At 48.9% G+C, this 24,939-nt stretch overlaps 1 protein-coding gene across 3 annotated transcripts in view; it reads right to left on the reverse strand.

Annotated features, from left to right (window-relative positions):
* Window positions 1-24,939, reverse strand: part of KIRREL2 (kirre like nephrin family adhesion molecule 2) — a 59,976-nt gene that overhangs the window by 14,620 nt on the left and 20,417 nt on the right. For all 3 annotated transcript variants that reach the window (XM_083751051.1, XM_083751050.1, XM_083751049.1), the window contains exons 2-7: window positions 8,267-8,416; window positions 7,961-8,110; window positions 4,915-5,072; window positions 2,909-3,059; window positions 1,781-1,886; window positions 424-572 (exon numbers count right to left, since the gene is read on the reverse strand). In XM_083751051.1, the coding sequence (XP_083607177.1) occupies window positions 424-572; window positions 1,781-1,886; window positions 2,909-3,059; window positions 4,915-5,072; window positions 7,961-8,110; window positions 8,267-8,416 (864 nt within the window). The remainder of the gene's footprint in view (window positions 1-423; window positions 573-1,780; window positions 1,887-2,908; window positions 3,060-4,914; window positions 5,073-7,960; window positions 8,111-8,266; window positions 8,417-24,939) is intronic.

The following is a 24,939-nucleotide window of genomic DNA, read 5'->3' on the forward strand; positions in this document are numbered from 1 at the left end:
TGCTCAAATTTTTGTGAGCTGGACTGAAGCAGCCACAGCCCATTCTGAGCAAGGTTGTCACACTCTGAGCCAAGGTCAAGTCCATCAAAGGACCTATTTGCAAACTGAAGGAAATGATGTCTCCAATAGCTTGCATAGGGGCACTTCTAGCAGGGCTGATCACAAAATAATGGTTGCTGTCTGTGTGCAAAAGCTTAACTCTTTGCAAAGTTAAGTCTGGCAATTTATCCACCCTGCTCAGTGTTTTTCACTCGGACTGTCTCTGGCATTCTCAGGTCTCCTAGAGGGGTCTTTCCCATTGCTCTACTTCTTTATTCTTTTAAGGGAAGATGGCGGGGGCTGACTCTGGGATCAAGTGTGTTCTCTGCCACTGAGCTACACACCCCATTTATCTTGGGATCTGGAGCCACCTCCTTTACTTACAATGCACATCCACCAGTGTGCTGACATTGGTGCTGCCCACAGCATTGGACACTTCACACGACACAGGCTCTGTGAAGAAGGACTGGTCAACCGTTGCCTCGTAGCTGTCACCATTGGCCTCCGAGATAGGCACACCTCCTTTCGCCCACCTGTGAAGAGATGTGCGGTCTTACGAGAGATTGGCTCAAGGGGTCCTTTATGAGGAAAGGTTCCCCGACGTCAGGGCCAGGGACGTTCTGGCTCATGGGCCAAATGTGGGTCGCAATGCCTCCCCATTGTGGACCACAAGGCCATTTCCCCCCTAAAACCATGCCCATCGTATGTGACATCAGGTGCAGGGCAGGTGGGGATACAGCTGCAGAGAGCAGGATTGAACCATCCCTACACCCGCTGACATGTGGGGAGTTCACTCCTGCTTACTTCAGGTGCACCAGCCAGTTCCCAGTACCCGAACCCTGCACAAAGCAGGATTGAGCCCCCTGATGGGCAGACAGTTCACTCCTGGCTTTGTGCAGGATCTCTGCTCACCTCGGCAGTTCAGCTTGGACAGCAGGGTGTGACAACCCACTTGTCAATCACCCAAAGTCAATACGATGTCAGGTGGTTGGTTCATCAAAGTTGGCCCATTGAAGGAAGGGAAGATCTCTGACCCAATGGACCCCCAAAATATTGCCCTCTCCTGCCCTGTGTGGAATGCCATACAATGCTGTGGGATCTTTCATTTAGAAAGCAGGTGCATAAGGAGCGTGTGGGGACTTGAGAGAGATATATAAAATCATGCGCTGGGTGGGGAAAGTGAACCGAAGTTCATCTCCCTCCCCGGGGCCCATCCAATGAAGTGGAAAGGTGGGAGATTCAGAATGGACAAAAGGAAACTACTTCCTCACACAGGGCAGAGTCGAACTGTGGAACTCTCTGCCACAAGATTTGGAGATGGCAAGCAACTTAGAAGGTTTAAAAGAGGGATTAGGCAGATGCTTGGAGGGTCAGGCTGTCAGTGGGTACTAGTCATGATGGCTATGCAGTAACGCCACCGCCTGAGAGGGCGGCAGAGGGCCAAATTGCTCTCATGTCCTGCATTTTGCATCTGGCTGGCCACTGAAGGAAACAGGATGTTGGACTAGATGGACCTCTGGCCTGATTCCCTAGGGGTCTTGTCTTCCTTTGAAAGGTGAGGAAGGGCGAGGAAAGTGCAAGAACCACAGCAAAAGAAAGCAAATACACTTTGCTGTCTTGCTAACTGGCAAGCGTCAACAAGCATGCCATCTCCAGTGTTGCCATTAGAGGGCATCCCAGTTACACCATTGCTGATGCATGATCTCTGATGGGCAGGCTGTCTGCTCTTTCTAGCCCTTACCTGTAGCCTGTCACTTCGGGGTTGGAGGTGGCCGTGCAGAGGAAGCTCACTTTGCCACCCTCGGCCACAGTTTGTGGCTGCACCGAGAGCATGACAACCGGTGGATCTGCAAGACGGAGGGAGAGGAACGGATGAAAATCCTGAACATTTATTTCCTTTAGTGTAAAGGCCCCAGTGACCCAGCAAAGGTAAGGTTTATGCCTTATTTCTCCCCGAGGCCTTTATCCCAATTGGGAAATGGGTACCAAAGTTTGTACCTATAGCCAGGATCAGCTTGGATCTTTTACTATCCATCGCTGAATCTGCTTAGCACCCTTATTATCAACCTATGCAGTGTCTATTAGCTGTTCCACCTGGGTACAGTCAGTTAGGCTGCTGCCAGGGCAGATAGCTAGGATTCCACATAGCTTGCTCCTCCAGGTTTCCATGCTTTCAGAAGCCCCAAGCCACAGCAAGGTACCAAGAGCACTGCTTCTGCAGGACATAAGGACTCCAAGGGCGGCTCCAAGCTCTTATTTCATTGGACCACCCCACAGTGGCCGAGGCCCCATCTGAGCTATGCATTTAAAGCGGTATCACAGCACTTAAACCGTACTTTATCAACGATCCTGAGAGTTGTCAGCAGGCCCCTATTCCCCTCACAGAACTACACACAATTCAGAGTGTTCCCTGGGAAAGGGGATTGACTGTTCAACCCCTCTGGGAATTGTAGCTCTGTGAGGGGAACTGGAATCTCTTTTGACAACTCTCAGCACCCTTAGCAAACCACATTTCCCAGGATTCCTTGGGGAAAGACGTGGTTGTTTAAAATGGCATCGTAGTGTTTCAAATTTACAGTGCGAATGTGGCCACGTTTATTGCACCACAAAGCCATCCCGCCATGTGAAACAGCTCCGTTTCCTCTCTTCCCAGCTCTCCTTCAACATAGGAAGCTGCCTCCCTCATACTGAATCAGACCACCAACTCAGTATTGCCTACACTGACTGGCAGCGCCCCTCCAGGCAGGGAAAACGCCCAGCCACAACGGAAGGTGCCGGGAGATTGAACCCAGGAACTTCTGTGCGGAAGGAAGATGCGCTGTCAGAGAGTCCCACCCCTTCCCGGCAGGCCCATGCCCTGTGGGCTCACATTGCACATTGAGGGTGACCGTGGTCTGCTTGCCGGCTGGGGCTGCTGGGTTGCTGACTCGGCAGGTGAAGGAGCTGCCCATGTCCCTGCTGCTTGGGGTCAAGAGGAGGGTGCTGACAGCCACTTCTCGCTTGCCGTCGTCCATGAGGGCCTGCAGGAGAGGAAGGAGAAGGGTTTCCATGTTGAATATTTCCTTGGATAGCTACTCTCTGGAGACAGCGCCTCTACACACACACACACACACACACACACACACACACACACACACTCTTTTCCTTTTTCCAGCCTGCATCTAGTATTCATTTATTGGATTTGTACACTGCCTGTCCGCCAAGGCACCCAAGGGGATTTACCATTTTAAAACCCTAAAATGAATACATTATATACCAAATGTAGAGCAACAGAGTCCTCTCTGGCCAATGGGGATCTGGAGGCATGCATGCTTTGTGGCCTAGGCTCCCTTGCTTCTTCCTTCCCTCAGGGCAGGCAGGTCTAACATTACCATTTGTGAATGTGTGAATACAACAACCAGTGGCTGAAAGCTTGTATATCATCAGGTACATTTCATAGAACACCGGGATCGATCATGTCTTCTTGTTCAAATGTACACTGAGTGTTGGAGCCAAGTTCGCTGCTGTGCAATGCATCTCATCTATATTGAAATAACTTTGCTGGGCTTTGGTCTGTTCCTGAGCATGATTCAAAGTGGTGGTGGCTTAACTGAGGAAGCTGGACTGAGGAATCTGTGGCCCTCCAGTGGCCACTGGACTACAGCTCCCACCAGCCTCAGCTGGCATGACCAGTGCTAAGGAATGCTGGGAGTTGTAGTCCAACCCTGCTGGTAGAGCAGTAGACTGTTAATCTCAGGACTGTGGCTTTGAGCCCCACATTGAGTGAAAGATTCTTGCATTGCAGGAGGTTGGACGAGATGAACCTTGTGGTCCCACCCAATTCTACAATTCTATGATTCACTGAACATCTGGAGGGCCACAGGCTCCCCATGCCTGGTATGCTTAGATAGTCCCTTAGTTGATATGGTCACAAAGTCCTGAGCCAGCCCAGATAAGGCAGGCTTGGTGTGGCGGTTGAAGTCCCCAAGCACAATCAACTGTGGGTTCACCAGCACCCCTCATGCACCCCTCATGCAGTAACAGGGACGCAGGTGGAGCTGTGGTCTAAACCACTGAGTCTCTTGGGCTTGCTGATTGGAAGGCTGGCTGTTTGAATACCCATGACAGAGTGAGCTCCCGTTGCTCTGTCCCAGCTCCTGCCAACCTAGCAGTTCAAAAGCACACCAGTGCAAATAGATAAATAGGTTCCACTGCAGCAGAAAGGTAAACAGTTTTTTCGTGCGCTATGGCACTCATCACAGTGTCCCATTGGGCCAGAAGCGGTTTAGTCATGCTGGGCACATGACCTAGAAGGCTGTCTGTGGACAAATGCCGGCTCCCTTGGCCTGAAAGCGAGATGAGCGCCGCACCCCATAGTCGCTTTTGACTGGACTTAGCCATCCAGGGGTCCTTTACCTTTTACCTTTTTTATTGGGCAGTGGGGGCTATTGTTTCATCTCTGGGACCCCAATCCTAACCGTAACACTCAGAACAACCCCTAAAACCTGACATTAGTTTCTCGGTGAAAAATAATGGAGAAGGATGGAGTTACAATGAGTGACAGTGACAACCTGTGTTTTTGCACCACCAAGAGCTTGGGAGAGATCTGGCCTTCCCAGTTGTCCACTGAGGTCTCGGTAATACATACCAGGTCAGTCCTGTCATCCACAATTAAATTGTGGAGGAGCCTGCTTTTATTACGGACCGACTTGTCGTTTGGCAACAGCAGCATTAGGTGAAAGGATAAGTCAGCCTGACAACCCAGATTGTGTTGGACAAAGGAAGGGTGCTGGACGTTTCGGCAGGCTTACCCAGATAGATCTCAGACTCGCTGTCCTACTTTTGATCCCCCTCCTCTGCTTGGCTAGCTCTTGCCAACACTCAGCAAAGTCTCACCTTGGAGTACACGGCAGACTCCTGGCGTTGCCCATCTCGGTACCAGCTGATTTCGGCAGCTGGCTTGGCCCCGGCAGCACGGCACGACAGGTTGTAGGGGATGTTGGATATCACATGCACAATGGGACCGTTCTGGATCTCGGGGTCATTGGGAGGGACTTGGAAGAAGAGACATGGAGAAGATAAGTTAGCTGTGTTATCTGGTAAGGGGGCACACTCCCAGGTGCAAGAGGACTGGGCCACACAAGCTTCTCCAGAAAAAACCCACCAAAAACACTCTGGGCAGGGCAGAAGCAGCAGGAGAGAGTTTCCATCAGAGCCAGATTTTGTAAAGAGGGAGAAGTGAAGCACTTAATCGTTTACTGCACAACAGCCAGCAGCTTCCTGCCAGCAGATTTTTCTGGCTGGCCCCCATTCTTCAGGGGATACGCACCAAAACCAGCTTATCATGTATGTGGGTCCTTTCTCCAGAAAACCATTAGCTGAGGTCTACAGAGGGAGCAGCACTGCCAGGTGTGAGCAGAGCCAGATAGGATTGCAGCAAAGTCCTGGCTGCAGTAGCTGGTCCTTGGGTGCATCTTTAATATAGGGCTGGGGTGGGCTGCTGAACGCAGCTGGTGGGCTGGATCCTTACCTGCCCACACCTGCGACAAGCCAACTTTGACAGGTGGAAAGTTCCATCACCTGCTCGCCAGATCCTTTAAATGTGAGATGGTGGGGATAGAACCAGGAACTATGCATGCAAAGCATGAGCTTGTTCGCAAAGCTGGCATTAAAATGGCACTGAGATCTAGGCCTCTGATAGCAGCGAAGGGGTGTAGCTCAGTGGTAGGACACTTGCTTTGAATGCAGAAGGTCCCAGGTTCAACCCCCAGGTAGGCACATTGGTGGTAATGGGGCAGATGCAGGCAACTCTTCACCACACATAGGAGACTGAGCCAGAGTAAAAGTATATTTCTGATTCAGCCAAGACATAGGAAGGTGTGCTACAAAAGCAGTGAGTCAGGAATTCCTAACTAGTGGAGAGACGTCTTGAGTACCCCATAGGGATGGGGAAGAAATTCAATTCATCTCACATTTAAAGGCAAAGCTACCTAATTTGCCGTTTCCAAACGAGCCAATGAACTGAGGCACAGCTGCCCTTTAAAATTCACACAGCTCCGAATTTTGCAATGCAGCCAAGCCATGCGTACAAAAATGCCTAGATTAGGGTAAAGCATGCCTATGAATGGATAATGTACAAAAAATGCATTGTATTAGGGGACCTTGCTTGCAGAAATGCGTATGTTTGTCAAAATGGCAGCTGTTAGGAGAAATCCACACTGAAATTGGTGAATTTTCACGAGGGCGGGGTTTTTCGTTTTTGGCAAAAAATAATAATCTCAAATTGCTGCAGAAATGTGGGGAGCTAAATTCCAGACTGGGAAAAATGAGAGAAACTGCAAATGACCCATTTGTTCAGCCCTACTTCCCAGCAACTAAAAGAGTACAGGATTCGGCCAGGGCAGCGGTGCAGCTAGCCACTTGGACACCCGGGGTGGCACGAGCGCCCTGCATGTGAATGCCACAGAAAGGGGGCAGGGCGAGGTGACTGTGGGGTGAGGCAGGGCACGCCGGAATCCCAGTGCCCTAGCCATGTTCCACTCCGGGACCCTGCAGGCCCGTGTTGCTTTTTTGGGCAGAGCAGAGCCCGCTGGCGCCCAAGCCACTGCATCACTCCCAGGAGAGACATGTGGCTCGGGCGTGCTGCAGGTCCTGTGGCAAGTGCCACCTCCATGATGTAGCACCCAGTGCCCCACACCCCCCTAGCTATGCCTCTGGGCCTGGACTGGAAAGGCCCCTGTGGCTGTGTTCTGATGGGCTGTCACAACAACGTATCCTCCAGCTCCATTTATGCTGCCAAGACACATTGATAGATTAGCAGAAAAGCCAGGAAGGCTTTGCCAGTACGAGATCTAAGAAGCCAGAACTGGATGCAGGAATTTTCAACTCTCGTTATATATTAACCAGGATTGTCTTCTCCCCGGTCCTGAATGGGGTAACTGTGCCCCTGAAGGACCAGGTGCGCTGCCTGGGAGTCATTTTGGACTCACAACTGTCCATGGAGGCACAGGTCAATTCTGTGTCCAGGGCAGCTGTTTACCAGCTCCATCTGATACATAGGCTGAGACCCTACCTGCCCACTGTCTCGCCAGAGTTGTGCATGCTCTGGTTATCGCCCGCTTGGACTACTGTAATGCGCTTTACGTGGGGCTACCCTTGAACGGGCTCCGGAAACTACAACTAATCCAGAATGCGGCAGCTAGACTGGTAACTGGGAGCGGCCGCCAAGACCACATAACACCAGTCCTGAAAGACCTACATTGGCTCCCAGTATGTTTCTGAGCACAATTCAAAGTGTTGGTGCTGACCATTAAAGCCCTAAACGGCCTTGGTCCAGTATACCTGAAGGAGCATCTCCACCCCCATCATTCAGCCCAGACACCGAGGTCCAGCTCCGAGGGCCTTCTGGTGGCTCCCTCACTGCAAGGTTACAGGGAACCAGGCAGAGGGCCTTCTCGGTAGTGGTGCCCACCCTGTGGAACACCCTTCCATCGGATGTCAAGGAAATAAACAACTATCTGACTTTTAGAAGACACCTGAAGGCAGCCCTGCTTAGGGAAGTTTTTAATGTTTGATGTTGTAACGTGTTTTTAATATTTTGTTCGAAGCCACCCAGAGTGGCTGGGGAAACCTAGGGCGTGGTATAAATAATGAATTATTATTATTATTATTATTATTATTACTACTACTACTACTACTACTACTACTACTACTACTACTACTAATTCAATGCACAAAGTACACAGCCTGCTAAGAATACAAGTAGAGCCCTTATTATCATTATCATTATTGGGTGGAGAAAGAACGGTTTTGAAAAACTGGATTTTAAGCTCTCTCGAGCCTGAGCAACACTGGTCAAGGATGGGGCCGCCTCAAAAAGAGGGTGAAGTGGGAGAATCGTGTCAGTGGTCTAAGAAATGAAGTAGGAGGGAAGAGAACTCACTGAGTACGGTCAGCTTGGCCCTCTGCGATCGCAGGGCGGCCTGAGTGGCCTGGCATTCATAGATGGCATCATCATCCAGTTCGGCGTAGTCAATCTTCAGGTTGTGCTGCCCAGCAGATGCATCTCCAACGATGGAGTAGCGTGACCAGCCTGGAGCGAGGAGAAAAGCAGGTTATCACGTAAGGTGAGTTTGCAGAACCCAGGATGGACAGAGGCACCCGCAGCGCCCCCTGGAGTCGTACAGGTTTACTACAGCGACTAATCGCTACTGTACCTGCTTCCCTCCCAGTACCACGGCGAGCGTACCTGGCAGGTCTCTTTCTCCCCCCAAGGCCAGCCCGTCCTTGGTCCACTGCACCATGCCTCGGTAGCCCATCACCACGCAAGCCAGCGTCACGGACTGCCCGGACACAATCACCTGGTCCATGGGCTGTTGGAAGAAATAGGCTGCCAACCCTGAGGAAGAAAGAACAACAGTACCAAGGTGGTTAAGGTCAAGCAATTAGGGAGAGATTCAGAGTTCAGTCTGCGTTTAAAGATGAACCTCCCACACTTGTGCTTTCTGAAACAACACGTGAGCCAAAACACAGCCTTCCGTCGAGACCTGAGCTCCTCCGAATCTTGCGGCGTGGTTCTCCCAGCCCAGAAACGTCTGTGAAAACGCATGTAGGAGGGTAGTGTGTGCTTACAAGTGCACACAAGAGTGAAAACAGAGTGGGGAGATGTGTCTGGGTTGGGGAGATTGCTTTGCAGACGTGTGTACTTCAGGCAAAATCGTACATGAAATTGTGCATTTTAGGTGGAATTCACCCCCAACACACACACACACACACACACACACACACACACTCTGATGTGGAAAGGCAGAGAACGGAAGAAGGGGAAATGGAAAGGAGCTGAAATCGACAGAATTGCACATCCCTACTAGTGATGTGGGAGATCTGTGCCTGTTTACCCTCCTCCCTGGGGAAAAACCTGTACCCCAGCTGAGGTGAGTGCATGTCCCAAAAATATTCCTCCTCCTGTTGGTAAATTCTTCCATCTCTTTCCTTTTGTGGGAGAAGCAGCAAAAGCCACAAACACACTGAGGAGACCTGGGAGGAGTGAGAGGGGGGTTTGCGAAGCAGGAGAGCAGGGAGGAAAAGCTGATAGAGGAGAGTTTCAATTTTTTGAGGCGCCGCAGGAGCCCCCGGGTCCCTGGCACTGCCTTATCTCCGCGCCACAGACTGCTGAGGTGCTGGTTTGGTGTGCTCTGCACATGCCCTTCAGCCAAGGAAGCCTCTGTTTCCACTCTGTGTTCCCACCGTCAAACAGCTTTCTTTTGCTCTCCCTTCCCCTGGCTCTAGGCAACTGCATTAAAAGAAACTTTAGAGATGGTGTGTGTGTGTGTGTGTGTGTGTGTGTGTGTGCGGACACACACACGTGCGCAAGCAAGTAAATCACTGCACCCTCTGGGGTCCTATATTTGTTTTGGGTGGAGGGAGGATCTGGGGGTCAATAAGAATGCAGGAAATGCCCAAATTATGCAGGAATAAATCAGTATATCCCATTATACTGTCAATCCCAATAAAACAATGTAGGTTTTTCTTTATTGCCTGCTTTGCAGTTGTTTTTCATTTGTCATGAATGTATTAGGAGGATATTTTGTTTAGCTGTTGCTTGAAAATGTGGAATTTCCGTTGTATTGCTTGTAGTTCTTCATGTGCAATGGTTTATTCTGACATCCTGTTCAGCAGTTAACTATAATGATCTGTAATGTAGGGTTTTTAAAGGGTGGGGTCCCCCCCCACTGAATCTTTATTTATTATGTTATGAGGCTGTGTAGACACTATACCTTTAAGGCACATTTGGAACACATTGTTTCCCTCAGAGAATTCTGGGCACTGTAGTTTACCCTTCACAGAGCAACAATTTCCAGAAACCGTTAACAAACTACAATGCCCAGAATTCTTTGAGGAAAAGAATGGTGCTTTAACGGCATAGCGCATACACATTGTCAGATGTGTGCTTGGGGTTCTATTTAACCTTAATCATACTTAAGAGTAAACCCACTGAGTGTAATGGACATCACTAACTTGGATCCATTCATTTTAATGGATTGACTCGAGTAAAACATGGATACAATCCCAGTGGTGAAGCTACCTGGTCCAGCACCGGAAGTGGCGTACATCAGGGGGCGTGGCTGGCACGCATCCGAGGGGGCGTGGCCACGATGTCACCCCCTGAATGGCATCAGGGGTGGACAGCCCCCCTCCCCAACCTTTGTCTGCCAGTGTACAATCCTTACCCTTCCAACCGGTATATAAACTGTTTAAACAAAGAAACGAAACAGTCCCCTTGCATTTATTTTGCTATTTTGTTTATCTGAGGAATTTATACTCCATGCTTCAATAAAATCCCCAGAGCAGCTTTGCATAGGACCAAGGACTGTTTTTCCACCTGTGCATGTCCTTTAAAATCCTGAACATGTTCATGCAGCCAGAGTGCCATGTCTTATCAGGGGCTATTACACAAATGGATTTCAAGGATCGTACATGTGCCTAGGCAGCCGTGGATGATCTCCACTCCCTGCCTTCGCGCAGACAGTGGAACAGATCCATGCTACTGCCCCGGAGACCATGGGCTCCTCCCGGGGACCTGAAGACTCAGATTTCCCCCTCATTTGCTTGCACAAAGCTTATGCAAAGGGTAGGCGGTGCATAGTCTTTTTATCATGCATTCGTTCCAATCCATTGGCAGGGAAGTTGTACGACAATGAGCTTTCATCCTGATTTGCTGGTACGGTGTTCATCATATGTACATTCCACCCTCCCCAGTGCATTTCCCCAACACTTTCCTAACTGCAAAAAGTTTTTTTTAAAAATAATAAAAATAATAGTGGATTTGTTGCAGTAGGGCAACAGAGCACTTTAATCCGGGAAACCAAGATTTCCAGAATGCGCTTCAATCTCCTCTGCAAAGTTCTAGCATTCTGGAGGTGACCCATGCGTCTGTGATGTGAAAACTGGATCACTTGCAGAGCTTTTTTCTGTGTTAATTAGCAACCAGCTATATAGAGAAATGGAATTGTAGAGCTGGAAGGGACCACGAGGGTCATCTAGTCCAACCCCCTCCAATGCAGGATACTTTTGCCCAGCCTGGGGCTTGAACTCACAACCCTGAGATTAAGAGACTCATGCTTTACCGACTGAGCTATCCCATTGGTCTATCTAGCTCAGCATTGTCTACACTGACTGATGTAGCTCTCCAAGATTTCAGGCAAGGCATATTCGCAGCCCAACCTGGAGGTGCCAGGGACTGAGACCCGTTTCCTATCGCGGTTTGAAATGTTACAAAGATGTGTGTGTGTGTGTGTGTGTGTGTGTGTGTGTGTGTGTGTGTAGTGGACCCAATGTAAGGGATTATTTATCTCTCTTCAGTTTGGACTACTCTTTCAATTTTGATCTTGGTGGGTAGATGACTTCTTTCTTCTTTGGTTGGATCCAGACTAAGTTGGGTGAACTTTTTTTCCTTTGGAGTCAATGAGGTGACTTAAGCCAGGGTTAGCCACCTTGGGGCGGCTGTTGGCAGGATTCCTTCATTACAGGGAATTGGACTGGATGATACTTGTGATCCGCTCCAACTCCACAAGCCTATGATTCCTCCTCCTTAGAATGGCTCAAGTGGAACTCAGCAGGGAGGAGGCCAAACCTAGAATTAGTTGCTCTAGCTCCCCCTACTGATGACCTCCCTGCCTTGCGCACTCCCAGTCCTTCTTGGGTACCAGCCGCCCCTGCTTCGCCAGAAGGTCTCAGGGAGGATCACAGCATATAAAAATGCAGTTAAAACAGTAAAAGTAACACCAACCTGTCCATAACTCCAAAATCAATAATCCATGCAACACATTGCTGGGCAGATGCCAAAATCAATTCTCTGGTTTTCAATGGCCAGGGTAAAGAGGTGAATGGTATCATGTCTTGCTGGAACCACCACCGGGCAGATTGTGGATGGCAGGAGAGCAGCGGGCAGGAAGATGCTTGTGGATAATTCAAGGTGTGCCACACCGCCTCCCATGCCACCCTGAAGTTACCTTCAGCTGCGGTGGAGGATACTAAGTGGCTTTTAGATAGAACCAACATGGGGAATTGGTGGAAGTGCTAGGCTAGGACCTGGGCGAGAACAGGGTTCAAATCCCCACTCGGCCATAAAGCTCACTTCGTCCGCTCTAAGGCTGCGTACACCTGAGGCCTTTATTGTCAAAGCACTTCCTTTCTCTTAAAGAAATCTGGGCATTGTCGTATGCCCCTCACAGAGTTACGGTTCCCAGCAACAAACTGCGGTGCCCAGAATTCTTTGAGGGAAATAATGGGCTTCAAATGGGCTTCAAAGGTGCAGTGTGTGCACAGGGGCAAGTTTCCCCGGTTATCCTACCTCACAAGGTAGTCGTGAAGATCACAACAGAGAGCAGAAAAACCAGGCACGCTGCCTTGAATTCCTTTGAGGAAAGACAGGATGGAAACGTTGCAACAAGTAAATAATAAAATGGGATTATACAAATGCACAGAGGACAAAGATTTCTACGCTTTACCTCCAGAGCTATTGCCCTCATTTTCCCATAGGCATATGAAAATAGCGAGAAAAAGAGGCAAGACTAGATGATGGTCTGATCCTTTGGTCCGATGCAGCAGGGCCTCTGCTTATTGTTCCTATGTTACCCCACTTATGTATTGGGGGGTATCCTTTTTCACAACTCTCTGTGTGTAAAGATCCCCCAAGGGGATTTGCTAGGTTTGCTTGCTGAGGATGTCATGCTCCGTTGAATAGCTCGTGGTTTCCTGCTCAATTGACCATTAAAGAAACAAGAGATGCTTAAATAGATATTTTAGAGAAGTTTCCCCAGAGACTGCTGATCCATATAAAGCTCGCTTGCTTACTGCAGAGTGAACTTGTGCAACCCTGAGATCAGACCTATCCAGGAGTCGGGAGGACTGATCATTCATTAGTCGGGGGACTAATGAGAAAAATCTAACACTTGCTTGTCTGTAGAAAATGCATTTCAAGCTGGGGTTCTTTCAAGGGACATTGCTGTCCTCAGAGAGAGAGAGAGAGAGAGAGAGAGAGAGAGAGAGAAAAGAGCTTGTTCAGGGGACAATTGTGGGACCTTGGAACAACCTGCTTCAGGAGGTAGTGGGAAAGAGGTTTTTAAGCAGAGGCTGAGCGGCCAAATGTCGGGGATGCTGTGGCAGCAGACTTCCTGCATCAAGTGTGGGCAATTACTGAGCAAGGTGAGCCCATGGCCTGACTCTGCATAGGGCAGCTTCTTATGTTCCAATGGCTGCAACATCCTGGTGTGGTCCACACACTATAAAACAGATCCTTACTACAGTGGTACCTCGGGTTAAGAACTTAATTCATCCCAGAGGACCGTTCTTAACTTGAAACTGTTCTTAACCTGAGGTACCACTTTAGCTAATGGGGCCTCTTGCTGCCGCCGCGCCACAGCCGCATGATTTCTGTTCTCATCCTGAAGCAAAGTGCTTAACCCGAGGTACTACTTCTGGGTTATCGAAGTCTGTAACCTGAAGCGTCTGTAACCCGAGATACCACTGTATTGCTAGAGGTAACATTCAACACATTCACCCATTTGTAAGAATTACACGTATACTGCACTTTCACTTAAAAACCACACAAAGCAGATACGCGCGCACACACATATGGTGATAAACTTCAGAAAAATGTAAAATTATGTAGTTAGCGGACCACCAGCTAACTATTGCAGATAATATTTTGTCTTTATTATCTGCATAAGCCTGGTAGCACAGAGACGTTTTCAGCAAACGTTTAAAGGTTAATCTGGAAGACGTCTCCTGAATCTCTATTGGAAGAAGCTTCCACAGGACTGGGGACTGTGACTTGAAAGGCTCAGTTTTGTGCCAATGTCAAATGAGCCTCACTAACTCAGGGGAAAACCAGCCTTGCTTCCATGGATGGTCTCAGTGATCAGGCTGGGATATGAGGGATCTGGAAGGCCCTAAAGCTGCTCAAGGTAATAACTGAGCGATACACGGGGATGGGTGAATCAGCCTTAAAAAGTTGGGTTTTGAGACTGCAGAAGCAGCCTTTTCATTCTGCTTCCTTCTTACTGTGGCGTGAGTGTCAGATTAGTACTGTGTGGAGACTCAGGTTCAAACTCACAGGCACTTAGATCATCTTGGACTAATCATTCTTGTTCCACCTGGTCTACCTGACAGGGCTGCTATGGGAATAAAATGGATGTCTTGTGGGGGAAACCATAAGATGGGGAGGGGTGGAAAGGTGAGATATAAAAGTAAATAAATAGATTGAATGGAAATGTATTGTTGTGAGTTGGTGCCTGCTAGACACCCTAAATTCCTGGGTCTAATAATAATAATAATAATAATAATAATAATAATAATAATAATAGTAGTAGTAGTTTATTTATGCCCCAGCCATCTGGCTGGGTTTCCCCAGCCACTCTGGGCGGCTCCCAACAGAACACCAATAACAATAATACAAAAGCAACAACATCAAACATTAAAAACTTCCCTAATAGCCGTTAGAATTTAATCAATGCTTGGAGTGTTAAAACCAGGAAATAGCTAGACCCTGAGTATTAGACTCATGTGCACTAGACCAGACCCATATGGATATAGCTGTGTGCTAGATGATGCTAGTCCCTTGGAATCAGCATGTGTCAAGGGCTAATTATGCCAGGCTGGCGTTCTGTGTGAGGTGATAGCCTGGGGATGGGCCATTAGGACAACACAAAGCTTCAAAGGGAACTATGCGAGACGGTAAAGTGAGTGGGGGCTTTCATGCCACAGCTAAAGCGATGTGAGTTAGGAGCTTGGGGAGCAGTTATGCAACAGGGAAGCAGAATGGAGCCAGGGCATGACGGCTGTTGTCCATCGGGATCCTAAATTGTGCCTACAGAGGAAACAATCCTCTTGGGAGTGTAATGCTGGGAACTCCTCCACCGTCGGCTCAGGTTGTATATATGTATAAATAAACCATATATCACGAAGACACTGCAGTCTCTGCCGTACCTCATTTTCCAAAAGGAAACACAGACCTTGGGTAAGTCTGCCTGGAACCCCTGGAATCTTGCAATGCTTGGAGATTGGGGTGACCTGCAATAGTATTTCCCCTTCTATACATGAAGCAGCATCTGCCCGCTGCTTCAAACATATGATAAAGATGCACCTTTCTGCTCGGGTTTTCTTGAACCCATAAGATCAGACCCTGTTTAATGTGTTTCTGAATGCTTTTAAATAAAGAAATAAAATAAATGTTGATGGTTTGCATACACACACTCCCTGCTGAAGCATATCTAGTTGTTCCAGCACCCAGCTTTTGCCCCCCCCCCCCGCGCCTTCCACCCTTTCAGCCACTGGGAGACTGTTAAGATCTCCAAGGCTGAAAGAGCCTTTATTGGCACACAGATCCCTCCATCTTGAGACTCTTATCTCCTCACTAAAGCCTGCTTAAATGCAATCCAATAACGCCAGGCCTTTGTCCTATTGTTTAAAAGTTTACCCACTAAACGAGGGTCTGAATAGCACGATAATCCTCTCAAGAGGGTCAAGAGGGCTGAGACATGGAGATGGAGCCAGAGACAAAGGGCTGGGAGAGAGTCAGAAAGGCAGGCTGGTCCAACCACCCCAGGGGAATAGGGGATCTGGTGCCGGCTGGAACAGGGCCACCAAGCCTGGTACCAACCTGAACTCCCCGCCTGAGCGCCGGCTGCCCAACCATTTTCTAAAATGGTGTGTGTGTTGGTGTGTGGGTGTGTGTTTACAGCAAGGAAGAGAAGGGCCCTCTGTACGGCTCTGTTTCATCGCACTCACCACCCAAGGGAGAACACTTTTTGATCTCCATCACCTCACTTACAAAACAGTTCTTAAAGCGATGAAACAGTGAAAGGACCAGACCTATTTTTACGGGGTGTGTTTGTGCGTGTTCCCTCCTGAGCCCCCCCCCCAGGCACAAATGGGGCACATTCTCTTCTTCCATCGCAAGTCACTTCTCACACCTGCTCCTCTGGATTGGATGGGGCCACCAGGGAAATAATAAAAAGTGGGGGTAATTAATAAATAATTGAAAAGTGAGAACATGCCCCCAAGAGGTGGAGAACCTCAGGCTCAGGGGGGCTGAATGTGGCCCTCCAGGTCTCTCTGCCTGGCCCTCATAAATCTCCCCTTCATTGGCTGTGCTTTGCATGTTCCTTGAGTGTTTTTTCCTGGCTGAAGTGTGTTCCAGAGGAAGAGAGGTACATGTATGTGGGGGAATTAGCCACATGCTGAAAGGTAAAATTGTCATCTGTTGCTGCTCTCCCTTTGGCCTCTGGCCCTGCCCACCACTGGCATGTGGCCCTTGGAAGGTTGCTAAGAGAAGAATATGGCCCTTGGCCTGGAAAAACTCCTGGAATGTCCCTCTTTTCCCCAGGACACCTCTATTTTCAGTGGTATGGAATTATGCGACCCCCGAGCAAGGAGATAACTATTAGAAGACATCTGAAGGAAGCCCTGCAGAGGGAAGTTTTTTAATGTTTAATGTTTTATTTTGTTTTTATATATGTTGGAAGCCACCCAGAGCGGCTGGGGCAACCCAGTCAAATGGGTGGGGTATTAATAAAATAATAAGAATAATGAAAGAGGATGTCCCTATTTTCATCGGAGAAATGTTGTAGGGTATGCGAGGGTTGTATCCAAAGCCAATTCTACTCTGAGCAGATCCCTTGAAATCAATGGACTTGACTAACAAAAGTCTGTTCATTTCAATGGGTGTACTCTGAGTGGAACTGGATACAAACCCCAAGGGTGCAAGCAGCTTGCCTTGCCTTCTCCTTTGGGTGCAGTTCAGATCCAGAGGGAGACATCTGAAGGCAGCCCTGTTTAGGGAAGCTTTAAATGTTTGATGCATTACTGTATTTTGATATTTTGTTGGAAGCCGCCCAGAGTGGCTGGGGAAGGTATAAATTATTATTATTATTATTATTATTATTATTATTATTATTATTATTATTAGAGTGAGCTGGCAGTGGGGAGAGCAGAGAGGTGATGGGCACATTCAGGGACCCTGATGAGGTCATCTTGCCCAATGGGACGCCCAAATATCTGGAGCTGACACTGCCTGGCAAATTCATTCATTCACCTCCCTCCTTTTCTCTTTCTCTCTCTCTCTCTCTCTCTCTCTCTCTCTCTCTCTCTCTCTCTCTCCTCTCTCTCTCTCTCTCTCTCTCTCTCTCTCTCTCTCTCACACACACACACACACACACGCTTCCTGAACACACACACAGCTGCAGGGGACACTCCTGCCACAATCCCACAAGGGGGACTCCATATGGGCTCCCATCTGGTGACATTCGAAAGCATTGCACCATTGCAAGGGAGCCTCATGTAGGGCAGTGTGACTCCATCTGAACGGCAGGGTGGATGAGCTCTCCTCCTGACCTTACCACCCTCCCTAAACCATCACTTCGCTTTGTGCCCTTTTGCTGGTTGGGGGGTGTGTGGCACCATTGCTGGACTCCAGTTCTGGCAAACGCCTTTCCTTTGTGCCATGCTCCCCACGGCTGTTGGGGTGCCGGCAGATGCCGTTTGTAAATAGCAGGCAAAGGGGCTGGCGAGAGAGAGGGGAAGCGGCAGAAACCGGAGTGCAGTGTCAGGCAGGGAAGAACATTCATGGTTGGAGATTCCCTTCCTTGAGCCAGAATGAGCCACTAACTCTCCAGTGCCCAAGACTGGAGACTTCCAACCAACCTGATCACCTTTAAAGGACGTGACACCATTTCTTTCTTTTGGGATAGTTGTGAGAGCATGGGGCTAGCCGGCAGGGCCATAGCTCAGGGATAGAGCATCTGCTTTGCTGTAGCATTACCAGCCTGGATAGCTCAGTTGGTTAGAGGGTGCTGCTGATAATGCCAAGGTTGCAGGTTCAATCCCCGTAAGGGACAACTGCATTTTTCTGCATTGCGGGGGTTGGACTAGATGACTCTCACGGTCCCTTCCAACTCTACAGTTCCATGATTTTTTGATTCTAGGTATGCAAGAGGTTCCAGGTTCAATCCCCAGCATCTCCAGGTAGGGTTGGGGGACAGCCTGAAAGCCGTTGCCAGTCAGTGCAGACAATATTGAGCTAGATGGGCTGTTGGTCTCATTTAGGCAGCTCCCCATGTTGCTAAGACAGAGTTCAAAATTGTGCGTAGGTTTGGGATGGAGGGTGGTGGTGGTAAAGAGCTACAAAGCTACAGTCCTCTTTGGGCATCCCGTTAGTCACACAATTCCAATCACGTTGAAGTGGAGGTGGGGATGAGTGTGCCAGCCCTGCCCCCTTTGCCAATGTCCCTGCCACCCACAAGGAGTGGGAGCCTGGTCTACTCATAGTTCATCCCTGGCCCTCATCTACTCATAGGCCTTCACTGTCACCCACTGAGAGGGGGCGCCTGGTCTACTCATAGCCTGCTCATAGCCAATTTATTTATATATATATATATCACAATTCCCACAAAAAAAATCTGTGTGCAAAGATGTTCAGGACCAAAACAAACAGTCTAAATACAGAAGCGCGATAACACCTAATAAAGAGTCTAATACCACCGCTACAACCTAACGCTAAAAATAAACAAATCCACAATTAACCGGCGTACATCAGAACCAAAGGGATTGCAAAGTTCACCAATATGTAAATTGAAAACATCCCATAACTCCACTTCCAAATATAGCCCATAGCAACCGCCCACTCCTAGGTTCCCTGCATGGAACAGGGTTACGGGGACATGATTTACATTCATTACACATTTTAAACAGGGATTGTTTATTCCAGGAACAATGATATCTAGAAACTTTTAAGATGTAAACACTATGATTTGTCTGATCTGTGCTCCGTTTTAAACCAGGAGTGCACCGTGTGACTTTGTGAGACACATGCTTATTTATTTATTTCACAAAAAGGTACACCCCACTTGACTGTGAGAAACCTCAAGGCGGTTTACAAAGAGATAAAACAGTAAATTTGAGAGAAATGCACAACCATACATTAAAACGTACGAAAGTTAAAATACTAAAACGGATTCAAATCACTTCAACTTTCTAAGCACCTGGGTAGGCTTGCCAAAACAAGAATGTTTTCAGCAGGTAATGGAAGGTGTACAATGACGGCGCTTGCTTGATTTCAAGTGGCAGGGAGTTCCAAAGTTCAGCTGCTGCCACACTAAATGATTGAATTCTCATAAATGGGTATTGAGTGGCACCTGTAATGGTGCCAATTCAACCGATCGAAGCAGTTGAGTGGGCACATGTGGGGTAAGGTGATTTCGTAGGTAAACTGGTCCCATGTTTTTAAGGTCTGTATATGCTAACATTAACACCTTGCAACATCAGCAACCAGAGCTCAGGTCTTATATGCTGACAAATCCTCACTCCTGTCAGCAATTGTGCTGCAGCATTCTGCACTAGCTGCAGTTTCCGGATTGTACTTCGTAACTGCACTTTGTAAGTAGAATTGTTTTTCCTGCGTCCCTGAGGTTGGGGGTGAGGGAAAAGATCAAGCGTCAGGATGCCTGGGCTCTGTTGTCAGCTCTGGAAAGGAGAGACCAAGGCAAGGAATGCTTTACCATTAGAAGTTGTCAACACCGCAGGAATAGACTGCGAGGAGAGAAACGGCTGTCATCTGGCTAGGAGACGTCCCTTTGTTATGAGAGCCGTCTCCATACACAAAAAGATACCACTGCAGCCAAGATTAGAAATGGGTGAACTCTCCAAAAACCTGCCTTACATTCACCTGGAAACTATCCAAACAATTTTTTTTCCTGGGGGAGGTGAGAATCAGAAACACTCAGGTAATTTCCCCAAGCAAATCTGAGAGTTCAGAAAAAATACCCTCCCTCAAAAGCCAGCTGGCCAGCCCCCCACCAACACCCAAAACACACCTCCCTTCTTTTACCCCCCTTCACACCTTCACTGCTGCTGCCACAGCTTCAGGGAATGGGAAGGGAATGCATTTTAGAGTGGGTGGATGCGGGTGGTGCTGTGGGTTAAACCACAGAGCCTAGGACTTGCCGATCAGAAGGTTGGCGGTTCGAATCCCCGTGACGGGGTGAGCTCCCGTTGCTCGGTCCCTGCTCCTGCCAACCTAGCACTTCAAAAACACGTCAGCAAGTAGATAAATAGACACTGCTCCGGTGGGAAGCTAAACAGCGTTTTCATGCGCTGCTCTGGTTCGCCAGAAGCGGCTTAGTCATGCTGGCCACAAGCCCCGGAAGCTGTATGCTGGTTCCCTCGGCCAATAAAGCGAGATGAGCGCCGCAACCCCAGAGTTGGTCACGACTGGACCTAATGGGTACCTTTATGGGTAGCTTTGGGGGAAGGAAAGCTTAGCAGGGATGGGCCAGGGGAAGCCATGAATTCTTCTTTGGTTTAGATTTTAATCTGAGCCCAAGAAGAACAGAGAGGGGGACTTTACAAGCCCAGCTCTCATTTAAGGTAGGTTTTTACAAGTCCTTAGAGTTGCTTCTTGAACTTGAGAACTTTGTCAACATCTCTAGCTAACATTTCTTCTTATGCCCCCCCACTCCCCGCTTTTTGCCAGTCCTGAAACAGCTTATATCATGGATGGGAACCTCTGGCTCTTGTTGGGCCAACTCCCATGAGCCACAGCCAGGCTAGCCAATGATCAGGGATGATGGGAGTTGTAGTTCAACAACATTTAAGAGTGGCAGGTTCTTCACCTGATATCACAATTCTGCTGCCCCTGGGTCAGAGAGGGCAGCATAGCACCCACAAACAAGGACACTTCATCTGGAAAATACACCTAGGGATGCTTTTTCAGGATCCCCTAAACCAGATATGGGGGTCGTAGCCAACCAAGTCTTACTCAGAGTAGACCCACTGGAAATCATGACTCTATATTAAGTCTTGTTCATTAATTCAAATCAGTCTAGTCTGAGCAGAACTAGCATGCAATACAACCCTTTGTCAGAACTGTTGTACTTGAAGTGCAAGTGATGAGAGAGAGAGAGAATGAGAATAGAGGGTTGCCAACTTCTTGTACTGGATGTGCCACAGAGTCATCAGCTCTAAAGGAATTTCATAGACTGGAGATAAAGCTCAGTCACTGGCTTAATTGCTGCCAATCAAATGGCTGTTAAAAGACACAGAGGTGGGTCAAAAGCTGACAAGCCTACTCACGGGCAGGAGGAACAGTAGCTCTGGGAGGGCAATAGGGAGGTGGTCTCCTAAGGACACTCAGCACCTGTTTACAAACTACACTTCCCAGAATTCTTTGGGGGAAGCTGTGACTGTTTAAAGTGCTACGATACTACTTTAAATGTAGGGTTAAGAACTTAATTCGTTCTGGAGGTCCGTTCTTAACCTGAAACTGTTCTTAAGCTGAAGCACTACTTTAACTAATGGGGCATCCTGCTGCTGCCACGCCGCAGCTGCACGATTTCTGTTCTCATCCTGAAGCAAAGTTCTTAACCCGAGGTAATATTTCTGGGTTAGCAGAGTCTGTAACCTGAAGTGTATGTAACCCGAGGTACCACTGTAGAAGGGAATATGAGTCTTAGGCTCTGAAAAAGTTGCCCAGCCTTTAGGCTACAGGGACTGGCAGAAGTTCTCCATAGTTTTTTGTTTTTTCAAACCCTGCCTAAAGATGCAGGGGATTGAATCTGGGACCTTCTGCAAGCAAGGCATGTGTCTGCCCCGGATCCACGGCTCTTCGTATGGCTGCAATCGCCGGGGCCTGCCGGGAGGTGCGACTCCCGTGTTCCACTTAGAAAACACTGCCCTGCATATTTCCCCTCCCATCTCCCCACTTGTTGGCTCCGTTCGTCCTCCTCCCACCGCGCACCCTCCCCGCCTCGGGCCCAGGGCCGCCTCTGCGTTGTATTTCCACGCTTCACGGCAAATCCTTTTTGAAGCTACACAGAGGCAGAGGCGAACCGCTGCATTCCTGCCTGCTAATAGGCGTGAAATCGGCGGTCCATTGTGCCAGAGCTGCAGGGGGAAGGGAGATGAAAGCCGCCCAGATAGCACAAATAGCTCTTGCCAGGCTCCTTGTCCACCCCCACGGAAATAGGGCAGGATCACCAGGGAGGTGTGCGGCTCCTCCTCCCCAGCAAAAAAGTTTGCCCAGAAGAACAGAAGCCGGAAAACCACTGGGTCCAGGAACAAATTCACCTCCGGGAGCCAATTAGAGTAGGCAGGAGACCGTGGCAGCGCCAAGCTGGATAGAAACCTGGGTAGAATGAACCTCGTGTGGAAGGCCCAGCTGTGCCCCACAGCGGACTTCCTGGCCCCTCGGCTCTAAAGCTAGCAGTGAATCCACCTTCTCCCCCCAACCGCAGAGTGCAGAACACAGAACAGAGGGCGTCCCGTTCCCCCCACAAACAGGCAAAAAAATTGGCTGGTGTTGGGCTTTGGGTTTGGGATGTTTTTGTGATGCTCGGCTCGCTGATAGCAACTGGCAGAGCAGACTATGCATTAAGAGGCATTGCTGTGGCAGAAATTTGGAAAAGGTGTTTGAGGCTGAGCGGCAATGAAAAATAAAATGGAAAGTTGCTTCATCTGTCGGTTAAAAGAACCCCAGTGCTTTTAATTGGGCGGCATAAAAACTCAAGGATGAGAGAAGCAGACAATAGGTGTCAATGACCAGACCCTACAAGTGTCCCTATTTTCCAGGGACAGTTCTGGATTTACAGAAGCCGTCCCAGTTTCTGATTTATCCCAGAATGTCCCGCTTTTCCTCAGGGTGTCCCCATTTTCAGTGGAGAACTGTTGGAGGGTACGGAGTTACGCAACCCCCAAGCCACAGAGATAAGTAACTACACAACCTTTAGAACACATCTGAAGGCAGCCCTGTATTGGGAAGTTTTTTAATGCTTCATGTTTTATTATGGTTTTATATATGTTGGAAGCCACCCAGCGTGGCTGGGGCAACCTAGTCAGATGGGCTAGGTTAATAATAAAATTATTCTTACTATCATCGTGGAATAGGACGTCCTTATTTTCATCGGAGAAAGGTTGGATGGTATACAGTGGTACCTCAGGTTAAGAACTTACGGTAATTTGTTCTGGAGGTCTGTTCTTAACCTGAAACTATTCTTAGCCTGAGGTACCACTTTAGCTAATGGGGCCTCCCGCTGCCACTGCACCATTTCTGTTCTCAACCTGAAGCAAAGTTCTTAACCCGAGGTACTAATTCTGGGTTAGCGGAGTCTGTAACCTGAAGTGTCTGTAACCTGAAGCGCCTGTAACCCGAGGTACCACTGTATATAACTTTTCCAGAGCCATTCCACAAGGATCCAATAGGAATTGGGGTTGTTGTCGGAGGGAATTTGCTAGCAAATGGGGTAACAGGCTGAGTCATCCTCCCAGGATCACTTCCGAAAATCATCCAGCCAAATGGTCATCCAAATGCGCTAACGGGGGTTGATAGAAATACAGGAAGTGACCTTATTCTGAGCAGTGGTCCACCTGACTGGCTGGTAGTGGCTCTCCAGGGTTCCCCCCAGCCCTACCTGGCAATGGAGAGATTGAAGCTGGGGTCTTTTGGGTACAAAACAGGTGCTTTGCCCCCTACAGCTCCAGAGAGCCTTGGCTCTCCTCTATGATGGGAAGCAGAAAGGAGGTTGTGGTGGCAGCTTGGTCTCCCAGAGGTGGGATATTGGCTCAACGGCAATCGAAAGCCGCGATCGGTTCTTGCTCAGTAAGAATGCTTTTCAGAAGTGAGCCTGGAGGGAGAACACAGGGCAAAAAGAGGGGAAAGCCGTGTGTGTGTGTGTGTGTGTGTGTGTGTGTGTCACAAATCCCATCTTGCCGTCCTGCGAGTGGGGGGTGGGCTTGGGGGAATTCAGCCAGAGCTGGCAGCTTGTGAGTGCGCAAGTCGGCAGGCGGACAATAGGCGCTTTGTATCACAGCCTCATTCAATTCCCATCAGTTCCGCCATCCAGCCACCTCCAGGCTGTCTGGTCTGGGTGCCCCTCATGCTCAGCAGCGCTGCCAGGACTTCTGACCCATGTGTGCCCCTTGCTCGGGCACCCTCTCAAAAGACTTCAGCTTCTGCCCGCCGGGAAATTGGTAACTTTCCACACACCTGTGCTTAGGGGAGGGCTGGAGCCTGGAAGGAAGGGAGCATCTGCTCTGCATGCAGAAGGCCTCAGCTTCAGTCCCCAGCATCTCCCATCCCTGAAATCCCAGACGGTTGCTGCCGGTCTGTGTAGACAGAACTGAGCTAGATAAGCCAGGGGTCTGAACCAGTAGAAAGCAGCTGCCTGTGTTACTTTGGGAGAAGGGAATCTGGCCAATGCAGGACACAGGGCCTGACTGATGCGATGCCCGTCACAGCCTTTCCCTCTATGTAGATTAAAACACATTAATAGCACACGTAGCACAAATAAGAAGCTGCCTTAAATTGAGTCAGATCATTGGTCCATCTATCTCAGTACTGTCTGCACTGACCGGCAGCAGCTCTCCAGGGTTTCTGTCAGAGGGCGTTCTCAGCTTTACCTGTGGATGGACTCAGGGATTTTTTCCATGCAAAGGGAATGCTCTACCACTGAGTTACAGTCTTGCAGGCCACATTTTAAGCATAGGTTGGATGGCCATCTGCCATGGATGCTGTAGCTGAGATTCCTGCATTGCAGGGGGTTGGACTAGATGACCCTTGGGGTCCTTTCCAGTTCTACATTTTTATGATCGGCCCATTCCTTATGACGTTTCCTGCTTTTTAGATTTTTCTTACGTTTAAAGTGGTACCTCGGAAGTCGAACGGAATTCTTTCCGGAAGTCCGTTCAACTTCCAAAATGTTCAGAAACCAAAGCATGGCTTCTGATTGGGTGCAGAAAGCTCCTGCAGCCAATCGGAAGCCACATCAGGCTTCCGGGTTCCAAAGAACGTTCGCAAACCGGAACACTCACTTCCGGGGTTGCGGCATTTGGGAGCCCAAATGTTTGACTTGCAAGACGTTTGGGATCCAA

The sequence above is a fragment of the Podarcis gaigeae genome, assembly GCF_964106915.1.
Source record: "Podarcis gaigeae genome assembly, chromosome: 8".
NCBI lineage: Eukaryota > Metazoa > Chordata > Lepidosauria > Squamata > Lacertidae > Podarcis > Podarcis gaigeae.